The 24839-nt window shown below is 34.7% G+C and overlaps 1 protein-coding gene across 9 annotated transcripts in view; it reads right to left on the reverse strand.

The window, feature by feature from the left end:
* Positions 1 to 24839, reverse strand: part of VPS13A (vacuolar protein sorting 13 homolog A) — a 256982-nt gene that overhangs the window by 53919 nt on the left and 178224 nt on the right. For all 9 annotated transcript variants that reach the window (XR_001895953.3, XR_004177826.1, XM_017949941.3 and 6 more), the window contains exons 51-61: positions 23434 to 23562; positions 22847 to 22980; positions 16288 to 16417; positions 14069 to 14301; positions 10687 to 10840; positions 9729 to 9875; positions 9138 to 9219; positions 8181 to 8250; positions 6946 to 7051; positions 1968 to 2081; positions 645 to 790 (exon numbers count right to left, since the gene is read on the reverse strand). Coding sequence is in view for 7 of the 9 variants with exons in the window: in XM_017949941.3 (XP_017805430.2) it covers positions 645 to 790; positions 1968 to 2081; positions 6946 to 7051; positions 8181 to 8250; positions 9138 to 9219; positions 9729 to 9875; positions 10687 to 10840; positions 14069 to 14301; positions 16288 to 16417; positions 22847 to 22980; positions 23434 to 23562 (1445 nt within the window). In the remaining 2 variants the exon portion in view is untranslated. The remainder of the gene's footprint in view (positions 1 to 644; positions 791 to 1967; positions 2082 to 6945; positions 7052 to 8180; positions 8251 to 9137; positions 9220 to 9728; positions 9876 to 10686; positions 10841 to 14068; positions 14302 to 16287; positions 16418 to 22846; positions 22981 to 23433; positions 23563 to 24839) is intronic.

Below are 24839 nucleotides of genomic sequence, written 5' to 3' on the forward strand. Positions count from 1 at the left end.
ACGTCATACCTGTGTACTTTTATTTGACGCTAACTTAACTTTATCTAGGTTCAGTGTTACCTTGTGTTGGACTTGTTAATTCGCACAACTGTTCTTAATAATCAATTCTAGATGCTACTTGAAAGGGTTATTCTCTTCTAAAGTCTCAACTCAGACACTGAATCTCTTTGGTCAGCCACTCTATGAGCTTCATTATGACTCACATTAAAATATAAATTCCTGGTTACAACATTTAAAATTGATCCTTTCATTTCCCCTATTATTGCATTCATTCTGTTCTAGTTGCATATGCTTTGAAGAGGCTTATTCCTATTAGCTTTAAAGCCATACATTTCAGACACCATATCTTCAGGCATACACATCCTATCCTTCCCTAAGCCAGAAAGATCTTTTAAAACGCACAACTTGCATGGCCTATGTCTCTTTTTCTTAAGGAAATTATTTAATAATTCTGTAATTTAGTAATTAGGGGTTAGCAAACCATACGTTCTGTGTTATTCAGATTGTACCTCACTTAAATGCAAAAACCTCATTTTGCCTATGATCTGTAATGTACTTTACACACTTTATCATTTACGAAATTTTTAGGTACATATAAAATAGAAATATTTTCATCAATTTACAGATTTGAATATTAAACATACTTAAAAACTACATCTTGTACATCTGTCAGTGTGGCACCAATACTCTTCAGCAAAAGATTTAAAGAATGAACTGGAATCAGTCCTCCATTTTGTTTTGAATCTTTAGCTTCTTCTCCGCCCGAACTCAGTGAAACACTTAAATGTAACTAAAAAGATAAAGAGATATATATTTAAAAGTATTTTCTTCATATTGACAATTTTAACTCTTAAAAAACAGTTTAATTTTAAATTCACTACACCATAAATAAGATTTCAAAGTTATCTGGATTATGTTAAAATTACTAAGCAGAAATATGAAGAAATTTAAAATTTAACATAGCTCTATTTAAATCTTCAATTCAACAATTTAAGATTGCATAATATTTAATCCTATTCCATTCTTTTGGTAAACCTAAGAAAATACTAATTTTTATATATTTGTTAATAACATTAAAAATCTAAAAGTTGAAGCTGTTGAAAATGATGCAAATACATATGGTCCCAACTTATGATGGGGACCATATGTATATGAATTATGTCTGACTTATGATTTTTCAAGTTTACAATGCTGTAAAAGCAATACACCTTCAGTGGAAACTGTACTTTGAATTTTGATTCAAAATTATTTATAATAACTTTATTAGAAAATAGGTTTTGTGTTAGATGACTGTGCCCAGTTGTTTTGAGCATGTGTAAGAGGCTAGGCTAAGCTTTAATGTTCAATAGGTTAGGTGTATTAAATGCATTTCTGACTTAAAAGATTTTCAACTTATGATGGTTTTACTGAGACGTAACTCCGTCATAAGCTGAAAGGCATTTGTATTTCCAAAAGTGTATGTTTCAATTATTTCACAAGTTAATAACCAGTTAAAAAACACTTTCGTATTGTATTGCACATACATATATTAACTATATATTATATGGTTAATAATTTTCTTCAATTATTTGTATAATTAGCTTATAGGAATTTTGCATTAAAAACTAACTTAGATTTGATACCATTCCATCTTCAGTTCTTAGGGCTGCTTTATAAATTACTTTAAAACTAATACACAAATCATCATATGCAAAATTTTGAAAATTGTCACCTAACAGCTTAACAGAAAATCAAGGTAAAATAATGTTAGGTCAAATTATAAACATAAATACATGCTGTAGGTGACTCCACATGATAAAAAATTATTTAAAAATAAATAAAAATGTAAAAGGGTAATTCCTTTGTTACTTAATTAGTTTAATTGTAGATTTACCGATTTTATGTGTTACTAAAGAACACAATATAAATGCTACCTCAATTTGCTATTACCTAGATTATCAAGGACAATAAAAACGACTTTCTCCTACCTTGAGAGGAGATATATGAAAATATTCATAGAGGCTGACTTGTGATTGATCTACTAATGAGGCTGTTTTATATTCTTCTTTGAAAGCTTCTATATCTTTATGAAAAAGCTCAACCTATAAAAGGAACACAAAATATTAAAACTAAATGGAACTACCTGCATGAGATATTTAAGCAAATAGCAGACACACTGCCAAAACTCTTCTATAAGATCTAGACTCACTTAACATTGCTTATGTTTGCCTTAGAAGGGAAAGTAACATCTCTATCATTAGGACAGTTCTGTCTGCCACTGACAAACTGACAAGCATTATCTTCTATATTTCTACCCAAACCATTAAGACACTAAGCTTTTCTCCATGTGACTATAAATCTTATCCCAAAATGACACTAATCCATACCATCAACACTCTCTTGGGTATATTCGTTGTTTTAAACATAATCATACAGTCGACTTGTATTTTGTAGTCTACTTGTAATTGCTTTAATGCAACCTACACAGACCAGTAATATAATAAAATAAAGAAGGTGTTGAAAATAATTTTGTATTAATTGATTAGTGGTTTCATTATTGATATTCATCAGTACTTCTCTATATGCTCAGACTGAAGTAACTTCAATGTGTTGAAAAATGGGCTCCCAGATTATTTTAACATATTCATAAAAACATAAAAACGATAGCCTTATAAAAAGTATATTTGGAAATCAATTTCTGAGATGACAGTATGGGAAGCTCTCCAAACCAGCACCCCAGCTAAACTGATAAAATTTAAACAACAACAACAACAGCAGCAGCAGCAACAAATTTAAGGCCTCTAGGAATGGTTGCAAGGTCATAAGCAAATGAAGAAACATCTATTTAAGAAAACCTAAAAAATTTGGTAAGAAAAGTGAACCTGTGGTATTTTAACAAAGGCCATTCCCTCTGTCCCCTCTCCCAGACTAATGAGCCAGAATTCTACTCTAGACTACTATACCCAAGAACACAGAGCTCCTTTTTGGCCCAGTTGTCAATTGGAGGATTTTCTTCCTGGGAAGAACAGGACGTCAGCATTTCTCATCCTGTTCCCAGCTACCTGCTGCTGAGGTTAAGTTATGGTTGAGTGCAATTGTGAGGTGGGGGCTTCCTTTATGGTTTTTTGTTTGTTTTGTTTTGTTTTGTTTTGAGACGGAGTTTCGCTCTGTCACCCAGGCTGGAAATGCAGTGGCACGATCTCAGCTCACTGCAACTTGAGCCTCCTGGGTTCAAGCAATTCTCCTGCCTCAGCCTCCTGAGTAGCTGGGATTACAGGCACCTGCCACCACGTCTGGCTAATTTTTGTATTTTTAGTAGAGATGGGGTTTCACTATGTTGCCGGGGTGGTCTCGAACTCCTGACCTCAAGCGATCTGCCTGCCTTGGCCTCCTGAAGTGCTGGGATTACAGGCATGAGCCACCGCACCTGGCGGGGCTTCCTTTCTCTGTCCAGCCTCTGTGCACGGTAAAAAAGCTCTGCCTTGGGTACACAACCACTGAGAATACTAGAGTTGTGATCACCCTTGCCCAGGCCTGTAACGTGCTGGTTCCATGCTAGCCGAGGCAGGCTGAGATCATTTCAGTCCGCTGCTCCTCTTACCCCACCACACATAGTGCTCAGCTCCTAAACTGGGGTGTTACTCAAATAGAAGGGTGTCACAACTGTCCCCACCGCCAGCTTCAGAGGCCTGGGTTAGAGGTTTTTGCTGATGGGGAAAGTAGGTTTTAAAACAGATCACTATTAATCTCTTCCCAAAGGAACTAATTTCATTTATAACACAGAGTGCAGTTCGAGCCTAAGGGTGCTCTCAGAAACAGCAGATGTGGTGAAAGACAACTAAAAGGAAAGTCATTGATTTATAGAAGATACTGGCTAATCTGTAGACTTACTAGTTTGCAGGAGAAAATCAGAGAAAGTGACAAATAGAAGGGGTTTTCCTGGAGTCAGAATGAAAAACACAGAAACATGGTGAAACCCTGTCTCTACTAAAATTACAAAAATTAGCTGGGCATGGTGACACATGCCTGTAATCCCAGCTACTTGGGAGGCTGAAAAACGAGAATTGCATGAACCCAGGAGGCGGAGGTTGTAGTGAGCTGAGATTGCTTTTGCAGCACTGCACTCCAGCCTGGGCAATAGAGCGAGACTAGGTCTCAAAAAAAAAAAAAAAAAAAAAAAAAAAATCAATTAATGTAATAAAACATATCAATAGAAAACCCAAAAATTGTACAATCATCTCCATAGATGCAGAAAAAAGAACAACAAAATATATAATCATGATTTAAAAAACACTCAACCAACTAAGAAAAGAACTTCCTGAACCTGAAAAAGGATGTCTAAGAAAAACCCAGGGTCAACATCATACTGAAAGACTGAAAATTTACCCTCTAAGATCAGAGGCAAAACAAGAATGTCTGCTCTTGGCATTTCTGTTCAACGTGTCACCAGTTTCTAGCCACAACAACTAGCGAAGAAGAAGAAACAAAGGCATTCAGATCAGAAAGAATGAAGTAAAACTACCTCTCCTCTCAGATGACATGATCTTACGTATAGAAATCCCAAAAGAATATACGGAACAACAATTAGAGCTAACAATTCAGTATGGTTGCAAAATACAAGATCAATATAAAAAAACAACTGTATTTTTATACAGTAGCAATGAACAATCCAAAAATGGAATTAAAAAATCAATTTTATTCATAATACTATAAGAAGAATATAATACATAGGAATAAATTTAACGAAAAAAGTGTAAAACTTATACTCTGAAAAAAAAATTAAAAATCTACATAAATGGATAAACATGTCCTGTTCAAGGACTGAAAGACCTAATACTGTTAGGATGGCAATACTTCCCAAATTGATTTACAGATTCAGCGCAGTCTCTATCAGATGTCCAGCTGACTTCTTTGAAGAACCTGACAAGTTGATTCTAAAATTCATATGAAATTCCAAAGGACTCAGAACAGCCAAACCCATCTTGAAAAAGAAGGACAAAGTAGGAAGATTCATATGTCCCAATTTCAAAACTTAATACAAAACGATAACTAACACAGTGTGCAGTGCACAAGCACAGATGCATAGATCGATGGAATAAAATCATGTGTGTATTCTTAACTGATTTTCAACTAGGGTGTCAAGACCATTCAAAGAACAAATAGTCTTTTAAAGAAATGGTAATAGGACAACTGGATAGCGACATGCCAAAGAGTAATTCGGATCCTTATACATCATATACAAAAATGAGCTCAAAATTGATCAAAGACCTAATCATAAGAGCTAGATCTTTAAAACTCTTAAAACGTTAAGACTAAATATTCCTGACCTTGGATTTAGCTAAGGATTCTTAGAAACAACACCAAAAGCATGAGCAACAAAAGAAAAAATAATTTGAACTCCATTAACTTTAACTTTTGGTCCTCAATAGACAACATCAAGAAAGTGAAAAAGCAACACATAGAATGAGAAAAAATATTTGAAAATTATATATCTGATAAGAGATCTGTATCAAGAATATACAAAGAACTTTTATAATAAAAAAGACAACCCATTAAATAATAAGCAAAGGATCTGAATGGACATTTCTCCACAGAAGATATGCAAATTAACTAATCAACATATTAAAGATAATCAACATATCAAAGATGCTCAACTTCATTAGTCATCAGGTAATTACATGTCAAAACCACAGTGAAAAACTATTTCACATTCACCCACTATGATTGCTAGAATCAAAGACAGATAATAACAAGTGTTGGAGATAATATGGAAAAATCAGACCCCTTATACGCTCTGGTAAGAATGTAAAATGGTAGAGGCACTTTACACAACTGTCTAACAGTCCCAAATGATTAAATATAAGGTTACTATGTGATTGAGCAATTCCACTCCTAATAAATTTTATTTCTTTTGGCTATATACCTAGGAGTGGAATTGCTTAATCACATGGTGATTAAGTTTAAATAAAGTTTCATTTAAGACTTTAGAGTTTTTGTCCAATAAAAACTTGTACACAAGTATTCATTACATTATCCATAATAGCCAAAATGTGTAAACAAACAACCCAAATGTCCATTAACAGATAAATGGATAAACAAAAAGTGGCCCATCCACTTTTTGATATAAAAAAAGTGATATAACGGAGTATCACTTGACCATAAAAAGGAATGAAGTACTGATATATGCTACAACATAGGTGAACCTTGAAAGTATTATGCTAAGTCAAAGAAGCCCTTCACAAAAGACTACACAGTGTATGACTCTATTTGTATGAAATATTCAGAACAGGCAAACCTACAGACACAAAGTGTATCAGTGGCTGCATAGGCAGTTACTTTTGGGGATGATGAAAATGTTCCGTAATTGGAGAGTGACGATGATTGTACAACTTTGTGAGTATATTAAAAGTCATTGAACCCTATCCTTTAAATGGGTGAAATGTATGGTATGTGATCTACACCTCAATAAACTCTTATTAATTTGCTCTTTCTCCACCCATGAATCTATGAGGGCAAGTAAAAAAGAGACTATATCTGACCTACTTTATAACTATGATTTTATGGTCTTCCAGTCACCAAGATGATACCACCTTTTAATTTTCCTATCCTTTCGCTCATTAAATATCCTGGACATACCCTAAATTTCTAAATTATTAATGAAAGTGAAAGCAAAGCCAAAGTAATCCAGGAAAATAAAAGAGGAAAAAAGTGATGTGAACATAATAAATTATCCTTTTCAATCTGGTATTCACCCCAAGCCTTTCCTTCTGTTTGCTGATTTTCTGTCATCAGAAAACAAGATTTCTAAAAAGGTATGTACCACAAGAGAGTAATAAAATTTGTTTAACTGTATTTTTCAAATGGGACAAAATCATTTTAATGTCTTTAAAAATTTATAATAACCTTTTTTTTTAAAGTTCTCCTTCCCTAATCCTTTCCATCAAATGTTATTATTTTAAGTCTTACCTCTGTATTTTCAGTTACCTCAGCTTCTGTCATAAGGTCTGTTAAAGCATAGATAAACCCAAGATCTAACCTGAGATCCATTTCTTGAATCAATACTTTGAAATACCTATATTATAAAGAAGAAAAGATGTTTTAAAAATCGTCAATTAACAACTGTATTACAAAAATTAGATGAGAAAAAAGTATGAGATCAATATTACAACTCTGAAACTTAGGACTACTTAGTTGACTAAATTTTAAAAAATCATGGAACACTGTTAATAACAGCAACAAAGTCAAAATATGAAAATGGCCATAAAGAGGAAATGGATAAGTAAACTGCCATACGGAGTCATAAAACAGAATATTACACATTAGTGATAATGAATAAACTATGGCTACATACAACAAAATGAATAAATTTTAATAAAAATGTTGAATGAACAAAAGCAAGTCCCAACATTTATTTCCAGTCTGAAACAATTTTCTAAAAATTAAAAAATTAAAACTAAAAGGCATAATGTTTAGGTACACATGCACAATAAAACTATATTTTAAACAGCAAGGAAATAGAGTTTATCTTGATGATAAGGAAGGGGAAACTAGATAGACATTATTACATAGATGTTTCAGTCCATCCTCCATTTCTTGGAATGGGTAGTGAGTGAAGATGAAAATATTATTGTTTTCCTTTTTCAAAACAATATATGATTATAGACAACCGCAAACAAAAAACAAATACATATACAAGAGAATAAATATTCAAAATCCAGAAACGACGACTGGAAATACCTAGATGTATTTCATCCAGAGTCCCCCCTCCTTCTTTTTTTTTTTTTTTTTGAGACAGTCTCGTTCTGTCACCCAGGCTGGAGTGCAGTGGTACGATCTCAGCTCACTGCAACATCTGCCTCCTGAGTTCAAGCGATTCTTGTGCCTCAGCCTCCTGAGTAGTTGGGACTCCAGGCATGTGCCACCACACCTGGCTAATTTTTGTATTTCTAGTAGAGATGGGGTTTCACTGTGTTGGCCAGGCTGGTCTCGAACTCCTGACCTCAAGTGATCCGCCTGTCTAGGTCTCCCAAAGTGCTGGGATTACAGGCATGAGCCACAACATTATAATAGATTTTTTTATTTGACCTTTATAATTAATATGCTTAAATCTTTGACTTGTCTAACATTTAAAGAGTATAAACAATTCATATATTTAAATCAAACATTAAATAAATATACAAGAAATGTATTAAGACACTTACTTAATACGTGATATCTGGGAATGTCCTGCAGATCTCATGACAATACTGACATCTGTAAAGGGCTTTGGTGCTGTAAAGGTTATAAACATAATTACTCCCATGATGCTTTAAGTAAAAAGTAGGCATTTTCTTCCAATATACACCACAATGGAAAATCATTTACTAAATAATAAATATCAGTTAAAATTACTGATATTGGCAAGATCTATTACAATCTTAATTTCAGACTCCAGCATTGTTTTTAAAACTATCTATAGTCACTCTGAAGATAACTAATTCTACAATTAGCGGTTTAGAAGTATGCATTAGAATCACCAGGGAAACTGTGAAAACAGATTCTGGGGACTTGCTCCGGACCTCTAGGTGGAAGGGCTTAGGCATTATACTGGCCAAAAAGCTTTTGAGCGAGTTATAAAGAGTATTCCCCGCGAGATACTTTAGAGGTAGTGGTGTGGGGTGGAGGTAGGAAAGCAAGGGGAGAAGAAAGTTAAGTAGGGTGGTGAGGAGGGAAGAGAAAGTAGGGGGAAGAGGGATATGCAGGAAAGAAGAAAGGCAAAGGGAAAGAAAAGGGTAGAAAGGACTTGTCAGTTATTCTTATTTGGAGAACATAGGACAGTTTCTGCTGTTAGAAAACACTCTAGATTTGAACTTCCTTATTGTTCATTCAAAGGTTTTAAAGGATTTTACATCACAGGTTTACAGATTATCTGCTTTTTAAATTAACGTTTCTAAAAATTTCAATATATGTTTCTAATGAATCTTTTCTTCAAGATTTACTCAAAATCTTATCAAAGTTAGTTGTGTACAGTACTTGCTGGTCCTTTTTCAAGCAGTTTAATTTTCCAATGATCCTATAAAAATTAAACCCAAGAATGGTTTCACTTCATATTTTTATAGTAAAGTAAATCAAACAGCTAATACAACTGCTTTTATGGAAATCTAAAAATAAAAACAAACCTGAATCCATGGTGACCGACTTTGGAGGTTTAACAGGATAAAACACAAAGGGAAATACAGCACCATGTATCTGATTTTGGATCTAAGAAAATAAAAACATGTCACTATATTAGTATGTCAATTATACAACCTGACCAGAATAACAGGATTTAAAAAATAAAAAGAATCACAAAGTCTACCTAGCCCTGGCCAAGCGCGGTGGCTCATGCCTTTAATTCCAGCACTTCGGGAGGCCGAGGCGGGTGGATCATCTGGGGTCAGGAGTTTGAGACCAGCCTGGCCCACATGGTGAAACCCCATCTCTACTAAAAATACAAAAATTAGGCAGCCGTGGTGGCGCACACCTGTAATCCCAGCTACTCAGGAGGCTGAGGCAGGAGAACTGCTTGAACCTGGCAGGCAGAGTTTGCAGTGAGCTGAGATTCTGCCACTGCACTCTAGCCTGGGCGACAGAGGGAGACTGTCTCAAAAAAAAAAGTCTAGCACAACACTGAAACTGAATACTAGATAAAGCAGACTGTGGGAATAGATCTGGTTTCACATTGTGTTCCTTTAGAATACAATTTTGCCTATATTTCCAGAAAGACTTGCCTGTATTCTGTAGATTTGAATTCTAAACGACGATTGATGTGCAGATGTGTTATATTCCACTTTTAATGCTGGAAGATAATTTCTTCGTAGAGCTATTACACGCGGCTGCAGAATTTTCATGTTATGACCAGTAGGTGTTAAGCGAACCTGAAAAATATATCCCCCCAAGTGAAAACATTAATTTATTTATAAATGACTACAATTAGAAATTCATACCAAAAACTCACAGTAAGCTAAATCTTTGTATTGGTTTAGATTTAGATCTTAATAACCCATGTCCATAAAATTCACATATTCATATAATTCTTACAATGCTTCGCTGTATCACTTTTTACATAAATGTACTAAAATTTACACAATAAAAATGAATAAAGGAAAAATAAAATACTTAAAGAAAGTACATTGAAAAAACAAAACATTTTTAAGTTTCCTGCTAACCCAAAGAGCAGACCATTAGCATCTAGCATCTTAAAAGAATGTTTTCTTTTCTTTTTTTTTTTTTTGAGACAGAGTCTTGCTGTGTCACCCAGGCTGGAGCACAGTGGGACCATCTCGGTTCACTGCAACCTCCGCCTCCCGGGTTCAAGGGATTCTCATGCCTCAGCCTCCTGAGTAGCTGGGATTACAGGTGCCTGCCACCATGCCTGGCTAATTTTTGTATTTTTAGTAGAGACAGGGTTTACCATGTTGGCAAGGCTGGTCTTGAACTCCTGACCTCAAGTAATCTGCCTTCCTTGGTCTCCCAAAATGCTGGGATTACAGGTGTGAGCCACTGCACCCAGCCTGATTTCTTAATATAGATAACCACCTCTTTAAAACATTTTATACAAGGTATGTATGACATGATTGATTATTTTGTTTTATAAGGAAGCCAAACTTCCCTTACATTTCACTAGTGATTCACCAAACTACAACAGATACAAAATTAAAACTTCACATCAGTACTTAAAAATATTACCGGAATGTTAGTGTCCAACTCAATAACCTTATCTTCTGAAGGTGAAGATTCAGTATATTCCTTAAATTCTCTCTCTAACTTCTCAGTGTGCTTTACACTCATTGGCTTCCATCTTGCCTTCTTCTTGGGCTTTGTCTCCCAAACCACATCAGAACTTATATAAGAAAGCAAAGATCATAGTATTTAATACTAACTTATTAACATATTTATTTTAACTGGTGTATTACATGAATTACAATACCTTCAGTAAAATTTTACAATAGCCTCAGTTACAAGTGAGCATGTTACAAATTTAAAAACATGAATTCATTCAACTACTACCTATTAAGCTACTACTCAGGCACTATTCTAGGGGTTAGGGCTGTCTGTATCAGTGAACATCTCTGTCATTCTGGAGCTTCATTTTCATTGGGGAATGAAAATGAATAGTAAACAAAATAAATTAGTAAAATTTAATATGTAGGAGGTGAAAATGCTTTTGAAAGAAGAAAATGTAGACAGGGCAAGGGGGATCTGGAGAACTGGAATATGTAAAGTGGTGGGGTCTGCAATATTACAACAGAGTGGCCAACGGGGGACTCACTGAGAAAGTGAGATTTTGGCAACCTTAAAAGAGCTGAGAGAATTATCCAGCAGACAAGAGGAGGAAAACATTTCAGGTAGAGAGGCCTGTTAAAGCAAAGAACCTTAAGCAGGAGGCACACTTGCAGTATATGAAGAAGAGCAAGGAGGCTGGCATGTCAGAAACGCATTAGGAATAGAAAATAAAGTAAGACTTACAGTGGGGGAGCAAATAATGTAAGGCCTTGTAGACCACTGGAAAGACTCTGAGTTTTATTCTGAGTGATATGAGATACCACTGATCGGTTATAAGACAACTAGCAACATAATCTGACTTACATTTTGCTAAGAATATACTCTGTGTTGAAGTGGATGGAAAAAAAAGAGTGGAGTCAAGACTAGAAGCGGGAAAACTTGTTAGTTTACTACAGTAAACCAGATGAAAAATGGTGATAGCCCTGATGAGGCTACTGACAGTGAGATATTAGAAAAGTGGTCACATCTATGTGCCCTTTGAAGGTAGAACTAGCACAGAACTTCTTGATGAACTAGGTCTGGGGTGCAAGATAAAGAGAGGAATCAAAGACAATTTCAATATTTTTGGGCTGCATAACTAGAAGGAACTATTTTTGATTAACTCTGATTGGAAAGCAGGTTTTGGTAGAAGGAGAAAATAAAAAGTTTGGTATATACATATGAAGTTTAAGAAGCCTCTTAAATATCTGAACAGAGATTTTGCATGCACAGTTGAATATACGAAGTCTCAAGGTCAGATGACAGGTGACAGAAGACATACATAAGAGAGATATTCTGGGCAGTATTTGAAATCATAAAACTGAAATCCACAAGAGAAAAAGACCAGGTCTAAGAGCCTCAAGGCATTTGGCCAATGTAAGCAGTTGAGGGAAGACAAGGAACCAATGAATGAGACTGGATAGGAAGAAAAACCAAGACAGTGAGGTATTCTGGAAGTCAAGTGAAAGACACTACATCAAGGAGGGATCTGTGTTAAATGTTATGAAGTAAAGACCGATAATTCTACACTGGATATGGCACTACGGAGGTCACTGATAATGCTGACAAAACCAGTTTCATGGTGTTTTGAAAGCAAAATCCTGTTTGGAGTGGTTAAAGAGGAAAATGGATGAAAAAGAATTGGAGAACACAGGATATGTTAAGTTCCTTTGAAACAGACAGTACATTTGAGGAGTTTGGTTATAAATGCAAACAAAGAAATGAGCAACAGGTAGCAAGGAAAGTAGGTTCAAGAGAATTTTTTATGTTGAGAGAAGTAACACTGAAACAATTCAGTAGAGAGCCAAAAGCTGTTGACTTAGGAGAGATGAAGAAAAGGCCTGCTGGAACAATGTCCTCAGGTAGGTAGGAGGAAATGAAGTACAGTGCAAAAGAAGAGAAAAATCTGTTTAAACGGGAGCACATATATCTACTGCAAACTGTTGGGAGTATGTCAGTACAGCAAGTAGTATGCAAATGCCAGTAGATAGGAAGCTGTGATACTAGGGGGTGAGATGGGTCTCTGGATGTTTGCTTTTGACTGCTTCAATTTTTTCAGTGAAGTGGGATGCAAGGTAGTAAGCTGAGAGAATGGGGGTTTGAGGGGAGACAAAGTATAAAATAGTTATTTAGGATACAGAGTGTGAATGGAAGAAATCTAGTTGTACTGAAATTAAAATGCTGAAAGGCCTATAGACTTTATTCTGTTTAAATATTTAAGTTGTTTAATTTTATTTAAGCATTCTATTTGTTTATTCCTTATAGAACTTATATTCATTTAATAAATAGAAAGGTAGAGACCACGTATTATTCATCTTTGCATTAACATCACTTAGCTTAGAAGATAACACATAATAGGTCTAAAGGTCTTAAAAATCTATGGTGTATTTTATCTATTTAAATAGTAAAAACATTTTTTGAGAAGAAAAATCCTTAAGAAAATAGATCTTAATATTCCTTTTAAGATGGCATTGATTAGATTCAATAAGAGGTCAGGGGCACATATAAATTAATGTACACAGAAAACTAAATTTACATCTGTATCATATACGTTTATATATATTCAAGAATTTAACTCAAGTAAAGGATTAAAATTACATTATCCTGGTTATATAGAAGAAATATTCTCACATTAAGCACTAATATATGTAAATTAATTTAAACTTAACTGTTTATGAATAGGAATAATAAGGACATAAGGGAGAGACAAAAGATTTAATGGTGATGTCTTAAATGAGAAATGATAAATACAGTGATTATTATTAGATCTTATTAGATCTTAAAGTGCCAAGGTCAAATTAGAAAGTGATTGTCTTTATGTTAATCCTCCAAAAGCTACAGCATATGTACCCTGAACTGTGCTGGATGGTAATGGAAAATGAACTAAGCATTTTGTATGATATGCAAAACATACTTTTGGTAAGCTGAATAAATATAACTTTTTAGATAAGTGGAAGGATTAACATAAAGAGTTTATAAATTTGATTTCTGCCATATCTTTATTTCAAAAGGCAAAACATTCCCTCAAGCACAGTTAAAATTAGCATTACCACAGTGTCAATGAATAGTCAAAGCACAAAACTGAAACTAAATCATTTTAGATTTTACAACAACAGTTGATGGGTGCAGCACACCAACATGGCACAAATATACATATGTAACAAACCTGCACGTTATGCTCATGTACCCTAGAACTTAAAGTATAATAATAAAAATAATAACAATAAAAAAAAAGATTTTACAACAACAATTTCTTAACAATTAGAAACTGATCATTTAAATGTATCCAAAATTTAATGCATCTAACCTTGTGATGCCTATATAGGCTACTTCTTGCTTCGTGTAATTGTTGACAAGAGAAATTCCAACATCTTGTAATGCCACTGCAATTTCTTGCTCTGCTAACTCTGCTTTCTCACTTTCATATGTTACTTTAAATACCTTTGGATCTTCAGTGAATAAAATAATGCGTTGTAAACCTTCAAAGAATGAAACTAAATAAATAGTCTTTTTCCCCAAATCTATAGGCATCATCATATCCTAGAACAAAACCACCAAAAAACAAAAACAAAAACAAAAAATTAGAATTTGGTCCCAAAGAACATGAAATTTAGATTTTACATTTATAAAATGAGACTATTAATGGCACCTACTTCATGGGGTTAGTGGCAACTAAGTGAATTAATATTTGTAGAATACTTGCAAATTTACATTACTGAAATCATTTGATGTTATCTGATATAAAGTTATTACTCATAAAACAGGCCAGTTGTTTATTTTTAAAATTTAAACATTTTAATAAAATTGAATCTTCCCGTGTAGGCTAATCAGTAACACAAAGTATTTTTTTCTGCTTTATTCTAAGACTACAGCAATTCTAAGACTAAGAATACAGATATGTATTAAAAGTTGTTTCAGTCTGAAATTCACATTTCCTTTCATAGCTGAATCAAACAGGATAAAAAAAATCTTATTTCTCAATTGCATATTCTACAAAGCATGTATATTCATCATGAGGCTATTTCTGCAGGAATCTCACATAAATGTGCTGATATCAGGGTTTTGAGGGTCAATGACACGATAAACATAGCAAATTGTCATAATTAATATTCAGCCATTAATTTCTAGTTAATATTCTGATTTTCAGAAAATTTTACTGTATAGCATACATTCACGTTACAATATACAGAAATTAAAAACTGTGAGTTGTTACCATAAAATAATTATCTAGGTATACTTACGTTACTTATAATACTTTCTAAGTATATATATGTATATCACTAAAACCACACTGAGAATCAAGAAAACTAACTTATTTCACTAGTCTTTCTAGTATTTTACAGTGAATGTCTGATTTATCTTTATAAGCTTCAAACCATCACTATGATATAAATATGCAAAGTACTAATCAATAGATGAAATGAATAAGACTATTTTTATATCAAAGTACAATTTTTTTTCCTGAATAAATCTAATAGTCATGAATTTTTAAAACTTAAAGTTAGGCCACTTATAGGCAATCCTCTTAAATACAATGTAAACAATACCCACACCAGACTCCTCAACAGCAGCACTGAAAGACAATGAGAAAATACCACCTACTGATAGGCAGGAAGAAAAAATCACTAGTGGTGAGAAAAAAAAAAAATCAGGAGTCAAATTAAGATGAATTTTGAAGGACAAAAAACTTTAAAAAATGTTCTGGAAGTATTTAAAATGTTACTGGAAAATAGATGCGCATAACATGATCGTCATAGCTTGCCACCCAGAAATAAATTTGTTTTAGTTCACTCAGTGGATCCTTAAATGTTCCTTCTAGAAGCTGAATCTACCTAGTATGATTGTCAAGGCAGAGAACATATTTGCTTTTCAGGTGAATGCTGAAAGCACTTCTTTAAACACAACTTTACTCTTTATAACACAGCAGAAGCAAATGATGTAAACAAAATAAGACTATTTCTGTTTTGAAACATTTTTGGTTAAGTCAATACTTAAATACTATTTTGAAGATTTTTGGCAGCTTTTTAGAAGCGTGGCCACAAACAGTCCTTAAAACTAGGAAGGCTGAAAATCAAATACCTTTTTTTTTTTTTTTTTTTTTTTTTGAGATGGAGTCTCACTCTGTCACCAGGCTGGAGTGCAGTGGTGCAACCTTGGCTCACTGCAACCTCCGCCTCCAGGGTTCAACTGATTCTTCTGCCTCAGCCTCCTTAGTAGTTGGGACTACAGGCACCTGCCACCACACCCAGTTAATTTTTGTATTTTTAGTAGAGATGGGGTTTTGCCATGTTGGCCAGGCTGGTCACAAACTCCTGACCTGGTGATCTGCTTGCCTTGGCCTCCCAAAGTTAATTTTTGTATTTTTAGGAGAGACAGGGTTTCACCATATTGGCCAGGCTGATCTCGAACTCATGGTTCACCTCGGCCTCCCCAAAGTGCTGGGATTACAGGCGTGAGCCACCACGCCCAGCCCAAATACCTTTTTTAAAAAAGGCTGCTGGAAACCCATAATAACCCAATACTTACATCCTTTTGTGTTACTTCACCATGGCTTTTTCTACATCTCCACTTCAGTCTTCTAGAGCCCACTGGATCAGCCCATGTATAAAACACTGCTTTTCCAGGAGGGAGGGAATCTTCTATTTCACTGAGAGAACTGACATAAGTCGCAAAAATATGCATTAAATTAAATGCAAGTACATTAATAGATTTTTAAAAACCTAAAATAATACTTAATTAATTCTTAGTTCACTAATTGAGATCTGTGATAGTTTTGATTAAAACAAGGCTGAAATTTTTACCTTATACAATTAAAAAAGGGTTCACTAATGAATATTTCTCATTATTTTCCCACTTAGAAAATACATGTTCTACTTAGGAAATAAAGGTCTTCAAGTCTTTAAAACTGTTTTGTCAATTTTTTAATACCAATTAATTATGGAAAATTATTTCCAACTACTTTACTCTATTTATACCAATTCTAAGAGAATTTAATTGGTAACTCTTTCCTAAGTCTTACTAGAGCAAAAACAAAGTAACTAAATTAGTCTTTAAAATCACAAAACGTGAAATACACATCTAAGAAATTCAACTGACTCAAAAAAGATGCTCAGAAAGAAAAAAAAATTACAAAAGTTATACACCAAACAAGTAATAAAATACAGCTCTTCTGAGCAGAAGAAGGAATTAAATCTGCAGATTAAAAGACTTCACTGGGCCAGGCGCGGTGGCTCACGCCTGTAATCCCACCATTTTGGGAGGCTGAGGCGGGCAGATCACAAGGTCAGGAGATCGAGACCATCCTGGCTAACACGGTGAAACCCCGTTTCTACTAAAAATAGAAAAAATTAGCCGGGTGTGGTGGCGGGCACCTGTAGTCCCAGATACTCGGGAGGCTGAGGCAGGAGAATGGTGTGAAACCAGAAGGCAGAGCTTGCAGTGAGCCGAGATGGCGCCACTGCACTCCAGCCTGGGCAACAGAGTGAGACTCCGTCTCAGAAAAAAAAAAAAAAAGACTTTACTGGGTATCAGACATTAATGAAAACAGTATCATTCTAGACATATATTTGTAAGAAAATGGGGGGAAAAAAAACCCTAACACATATCTAAGAAAATCACAGTCACTCGCAAGAAAATAAAAATGCTCCTCTCACAGTTCAATGACGTTTAATGTCAAAAAACAATGGCACACTATCTACACAATTTTGAGAAAAATGTTATCACTTAAAATTTTATGTCAAATTGTCATAAATTTGTAAGAATAAGACATTTCAAACAAGCAATAGCATAACACTACCCATAAATCTTTACTAAAAAAAAAAAACTCAAGACTTTTTCCAACCAAGCTAGAGACAAACTCAAAATAACATTTTAACAACTAGGATATAGAAATATTGAAGAACCCATAGTGAACAACTAAACCAGTTTAAGAAAGTCTTTTTTTGTTAAAACATTAAAATCAATGCAAATACCAAAAGGGCCTTGAATCAAATAATACATATTTTGAAAAGCTAACCATTTTATATTAATCTGGTTGAAAAAATCCCAAATTACATTCACAAGAAAGTAAGAATTTGGAAAGAGGTTGAAGAAAAGGTAAAAAAGCATTACAATTTTTTATGGCTAAGCTAGCAGATACTGTTTCAATCTTAAAATTGATTTTAAATGTATCAAAACCTTCAATAACAAAAAAGGTATTACCCATAACTGAAACAGAATACGTATTTTCAAAAAAATCATTAGAAGAAAATATACTACAAAAAATATGGTAGGGAATTATAAATTAGTTTTTACAATGATTACAAATGGGTTGAAGATCATTATTAGAAGATAAACTGAGCTCGGCACGGTGGCTCATGCCTGTAATCCCAGCACTTTGGGAGGTCGCGGCAGGCGGATCATCTGAGGTCAGGTGTTCGAGACCAGCCAGCCAACACGGCGAAACCCTGTCTCTACTATAAATACGAAAATTAGCCAGGCACAGTGGCGCACACCTGTAATCCCAGCTACTTAGGAGGCTGAGGCAGTAGAATTGCTCAAACCTGGGAGGCAGAGGTTTCAGTGAGCTGAGATCGCACCTCTGCACTCCAGACTGGGCGAAAGGGCAAAATTCCATCTCAGAAAACAAACAAACAAAAAAAGAAGATAAACTGATTCTAAAATTATAAAAGTTGAAATAAAAATTCTGAACAATTAAGTATTATTTAACTGTAGAGCATCTAAATGATGGAATATCATTCATTCAGTAAAAATCATGCTTTGCAGCCTACTTGAGGGTGGAGAGTAAAAGGAGGCTGAGAATTGAAAAACTACCTATTGGGTACCATGCTTATTACCTGGGTAACGAAACAATCTGTATACCAAAACCCCGTGACATGCAATTTACCCACGTAACAAACCTGCACATATATCCCCTGAACCTATAATAAAAGTTAGAAAGAAAAAAAAATTGTGCTTTGAAACAAATTTATATGCTCACAATAGCTGTCAAATATGAGAGATACATAAGGAAGGAAGAAAGGGAGGGAGGGAGAGAACAAAGGAGGAAGGAAAGGAGAGGAAAAGGAATGAACCAAAATGTTGACAGTATTAGGATTTCAGGGATTAAATGGTCCTCTTTCACATTTTTTTCTCTAGTATTTTTTTAAATAGTAATTTAACAACTATTACTTTTATATGCAGGAAATAATATCTATATTTTTTAAAAAGCCAAGAGACAGAAATGTGGAGGAGAAAACAAAATCACAGTCTTCATTTCTCCATGAAAAAAAAAAAATCAAATGTAAATGTGTTGATTAGCAAATAAATTTGGTTTTAAAATACTTAAAACTGCTTTTAATTCACACAAATTTTAATCTGTTTAATTCATTGCAGAGTATTCCTTATGCAAAAATGTACTAGGCTATCTAGGACAGGCAATGAAAATTCCAAGAAAAGGGAAACTAACCATAGTTTAGTAGACTATTAACTATCTGTGTGTACACATCTCAAACTCACAAGAAAATAACACAATGTGATGAATGCTGTAATCTACATATGTAAAGGTGCTATCAAAAACTGGGGTACTTAGATTAAGGTGGCAAGGGAAGGGATCACATAGAATGGCATTTTTCTTTTTTTTTTTTTTAAGTTCCAGAATACGTGTACAGAACGTGCAGGCTTGTTACATAGGTAAATGTATTCCACGGTGGTTTGCTGCACCTACCAACCCATCACCTAGGTATTAAGCCCCACACGCATTAGCTATTTATCCTGATGCTCTCCCTTCTGCCGTGACCCCAACAGGCCCCAGTGTGTGTTGTTCCCCTCCCTGTGTCCATGTGTTCTCATTGTTCAGCTCCCACTTATAAGTGGGAATGGTTTTCTGTTCTTGTTGCTGAGGATAATGGCTTCTAGCTCCATCCATATCCTTGCAAAGGAATAATCTCGTTCCTTTTTATGGCTGCATAGTATCCATGGTGTATATGTACAACATTTTCCTTATCCAGTCTATCAGTGATGGGCATTTGGGTTGATTCTATGTCTTTGCTATTGTGAATAGTGCTGCAAGGAACATGTGCGTGCATCTATCTTTATAAGAGAATGATTTCTATTCCTTTGAGTACATACCCAGTAATGGGACTGACTGCTGGGTCAAATGGTATTTCGGATTCTAGGTCTTTGAGGAATCACCACACTGTCGTCCACAATGGTTGAACTAATTTACATTTCCAGCAACAGTGTAAAAGCGTTCCTATTTCTCCACAGCCTTGCCATCATCTGTTGTTTCTTGACTTTTAAATAATTACAGAATGGCATTTTTCTAGCTGAAAAAAACACCTATTCAGGTAAAAACCCACGGAAAGACCTAGAGCACTGAGGAAACAAAAACTTCACTTTGTATAGGGTAAGATTTAGGCCACAGAAAGACAAATTTTTAGAAAGGCAGCCTAGAAGTATATTTTTAAAGAAATGGGTAAAAAAAGAAAAATTTGAAAGAGAGATATGATTATATTTCTTATTTTAGAAAATTCATTCTAGTAGAAAGTGGGAGATTTACTAGAGATAAGACTAGATATATAGAGATAGATCAAAAATCTACTCAAATATAGCTGGGTATGGTGGCACATGCCTGTAAACCCAGCTACTTGGGAGGCTGAGGCACGAAAATCAGTTGAGCCGGAAGGTGGAGGTTCCAGTGAGCCTGGATCACACCACTGCACTCCAGCCTGGGCAACAGACTGAGACAGGGTCTCAAAACAAAACAAAACACAAAACTCTACTCAAATAAAACAAAACAAAACAATACACAAAAAATCTACTCAAATACATAAGAAATGGAGGGTTACTGAACTAGGATAATGACAGCGGAGATTACATAAGAAGGGAATATTTATTTAAAAGTCAAAGTTTAACAAACAAATGGAAACACATCTCATGCTCATGGAGGGGTAGACTCAATATTGTGAAAATGACCATACTGCCATAAGCAATCTACAGATTCAATGCAATTCCCATCAAAATACCATCATAATTCTTCACAGAACTAGAAAAAAAATCCTAAAATTCATATGGAACCATAAAAGGAGCCCTCATAACCAAAGCAGTACTAAACAAAAAGGACCTGGGGGCATCACATTATACGACTTCAAAGTATACTACAATGCCTATAGTCACCAAAACAGCATGGTACTGCTATAAAAACAGGCATGTAGACCAACGGAACAGAATAGAGAAACCAGAAATAAAGTTAAATACTTAGAGCCAATTATCTTCAACAAAACAAACAAAAACACAAAGTAGGGAAAGGACACCCTATTATAGTGAAGACCTAGATGTGAAGGGACCAGTCTGGTCAGGGCCTAAGATAGAGTTGACTTAATAGTTTACAGACAAGGCTCGTTCTTCATTCTTGTTCTTTTAGTTCTTTTGTTTCCAGATTCTTTTGTCCAGTCTTCTTTCTGGTACCTTGACTATCTCCTACTCTGGGAGATCATCAAGTGCTAGGATCATGGGCAAGCCACATGTAGAAGAATAAAATTGGATTCTCATCTCTCACCTTATACAAAAATCAACTCACGATGGATCAAAGACTTTAATGTAGGACCTGAAACCATAAAAATTCCAGAAGATAATTTTGGAAAAACTCTTCTAGACATTGGCTTTGGCAAAGAGTTCATGACCAAGAACCCAAAAGCAAATGCAACAAAATAAAAACAGATGGGACCTAATTAAACTAAAAACCTTCTGCACAGCAAAAAAAATAATCAGCAGAGTAAAGAGACAACCCACAGAATGGGAGAATATCTGCAAACTATGCATCTGACAAAGGACTAATATCCAGAATCTATAAGGATCTCAAACAAATCAGCAAGGGAAAAAAAAAAAACACACACACACACAATAATCCCATCAAAAAGTGGGCTAAGGTCATGAATAGACAATTCTCTAAAGAAGATACACAAATGGCCAACAAACATATATAAAAAAGCTCAGCATCACTAATTATGAGGGAAATGCAAATTAAAACCACAATGAGATACCACCTTACTCCTGCAAGAATGATCATAATTTAAAAAAAAAAATAGATGTTGACATGGATGTGGTGAAAAGGGAACACTTTCACACTGCTGGTGGGAAGGTAAACTAGCACAACCACTATGAAAAACAGTATGGAGATTCCTTAAAAAACTAAAAGTAGAACTACCATTTGATCCAGCAATCCCAGTACTGGGTATCCACTCAAAGGAAAAGAAGTTATTATACTAAAAAGACACTTGCACACACATGGTTAGAAACAATTTATCATTTTTATAACGTGGATAATTAAGAAAACAGGCATTCCTCTTTCTTAACATCTTAAATAGATGAGAGAATGCTACCCAAAACGACTTTTAGGTACTTGCTAGTCCAGCCCTGTGGTCTTTACGCAATGTCTGTCTGATTTTAATCAATGATAAGAAGTGGTACAGTTAGCAGTGGAAAGAAAGTGTAAGTGCAATGATAAATATGTGCTTGTTGAAAAGTAACAGGTGAAAATACAGAAAGAAAGCAAACAAACTAAATTCAAGACAACCTGGAACTACTAAGTACAGGATCAGAAACTTGCATAAGCTATAGTAGCACTAAGAAGATATGATATCACAGCAAATTAAAATGAATGATGTTTAAGAGTAGTCCTAAACCACGAAGATTCAATTATAGCCTTTAAGGAAGCAGTCCTTTCCCCCAGACACCTCAACAAGAAGGTACCTACTGTTTGAAAAAAGAAAATCTGAAATTTTACATATTTACACTATATTGAATAGACAAGATTCAGACTCACAACAAACTCTGACAGTCCTCATCAGAGTCAACAATGAACAAGCTTTTGCCACACTTGTTTCACCTCTTCCATTTTTCTTTCTTTGAAGCATTTCAAAATAAACTGTAGACATCAAGTCAGTTTTACCCCTACATACTTCAAATACATTTTTTAATGGAACATCGTTTTATATAGCTACAATGCTATTATCAGTGTTTATATTCTTAAGAAATTATCATAAAAACCATGCCTCATCATCTAGACTTACACCATCAAGAGTTACTGTATTTGTGATAATCTTACCTTTGATTGTATTGAACAAGTTCATTCTTTGTGTGATTTATTAAGAGGAATGTAGCTGCTCCATCATGATAATCTAAAAATGTAATAACTGTAGAATGCTCAGCCAAATTCACTTCTGCTATAATACCTCCAAGCTAGAAGAAAGAAAAAGAAAACATTTTTAATATAATCATTTTCCCAAGAATATTAACTAATAACATCTAAGAACAGACTACTCATAACTTGATAATTTAATTTTTGGGATGATTGAGAAAACAATTCAGAATTTTGTATTGCATTTCTGGAAATCTATAATCTCAATCACTGTATTACAGACAGATGACATTCCAGATGTGGTATATTCTAGTATTCCAGGCATTCCAACTAACTTTTTATATAACAATTAAATTATCTTAGATCTCTGTTTCCTTTTACAAAAAGAAATGTTTGTTCATTTTTGGGGAAAGAGGAAAAATCAACAGAAGTAATTATTTGATACAAAAAAATAAATAAAATACCAGTCAGTATATTTTAGCTTTTCTAATGATATATGCCAAAAACACATACCACACACACACAAAAACAAACAAACAAACAAAACCACTTACCTCGTTATCCAGACGCAATAGAATACAATTTTCTTGCTTGTTAAAATATATCCTTTTGGGAGGATCTTCACTCCCTTCAACTTGAATAAGAAGTTTACTAGAAGCATCCTCAGGCCAAAAGGGGATACACTAAAATATACATTATATATGTTTATAAAAATAAACAGATTTCACCATAAATACACAAATCATCTTAATATTCCCATCAGAGTACACTTAAACTTTAAAAAATCTCTTTTAACACTGCTCTAGTTATTGGGTTGCTTAAACAGCTGTAAACTTTCAACTTGAAGATGGGTTGTCACTTGTCAGCACTATGCACTCAAGATGCAGTGGATAGCAAATTGAAGAACTATGGTAAGTGAACTGCTGGCGAGAAAAGAGACTTTAATGTGGTCATGATCTTACAGAGAAGGGTTGAAAAATCAGCAAGAAACCTGAGCTGAGAACTGGGACACAGATCAGGTTTAAAACAAGTGTACATTCAGTTACTAAAAATCAAAATCAGGTATGAACGTTGGAAATCAGGCAGAAGTCAAAGTACACAAAAATGGTAAGTCAGAACATATATTAAATCTAGCAACTGGTTGTCAAATAAGGGTAAAAAAGTAAAAGTCGTATTCAAAGTTCAGAGTAGGAAGGAAGTTCGGAATTTTACGAAATAACTTCAACATGAGTGATCTGGAAACCAAACTAAAAGAACAGGAGATAGTCAAGGTACCAGAAAGAAGACTGGACAAAAGAATCTAGAAATTGAGCTAAAAGAACAAGAATGAAGAACAGCCTTGTCTGTAAGCTATTAAGTCAACTCCTGACCAGACTGATCCTTTCATATATTTCAGTGAGACTGCTCATGTGTGATACCTGATCATCATTACATAACTTGAGGACAATGTAGCAGAACCTGGTTGTTACAGCTAAGTATCTTAGCTTGTTAAAGACAGTTTTATTCAACCATAAAATGGAATTAATGGAACGAGATATGAGACATGCTTAGGAATATAACCTGACTGTGCACAGCCAGGGCACTGCAGTCTTAAGGATTCAAGCAACCCTGTCCCAAAGCTTTTACCCATGTCTGCATGCCTAGCCCAGGCACTTCATTTGGAGGCTCTTTATGAGAGCTTTGCGGCAGAGGCCTTCCTTGGGAGCTCCTGCAGGACCTCTTTATCAGGGAGACAGGTAGAGCCTGAGCTGAGAACTGGGACACAGATGATCAGTTTAAAACAAGGGTATGGTCACTTCACAAAAAGTGAAGACACTTTTTGACTACTCTCAGTGCTCATTCCTAGCTCCTCCCCTTTGTCCTACTCCATTCCCCAGGTCCATAAAACTGCTGGACACTGTTCAAGGTTTCATAGACAGTGAGACAAGCCCCATGTCTTGTGCTGATCCACTTGACCCTT

The sequence above is a fragment of the Papio anubis genome, chromosome 13 (genome assembly GCF_008728515.1).
Source record: "Papio anubis isolate 15944 chromosome 13, Panubis1.0, whole genome shotgun sequence".
Taxonomy (NCBI): domain Eukaryota; kingdom Metazoa; phylum Chordata; class Mammalia; order Primates; family Cercopithecidae; genus Papio; species Papio anubis.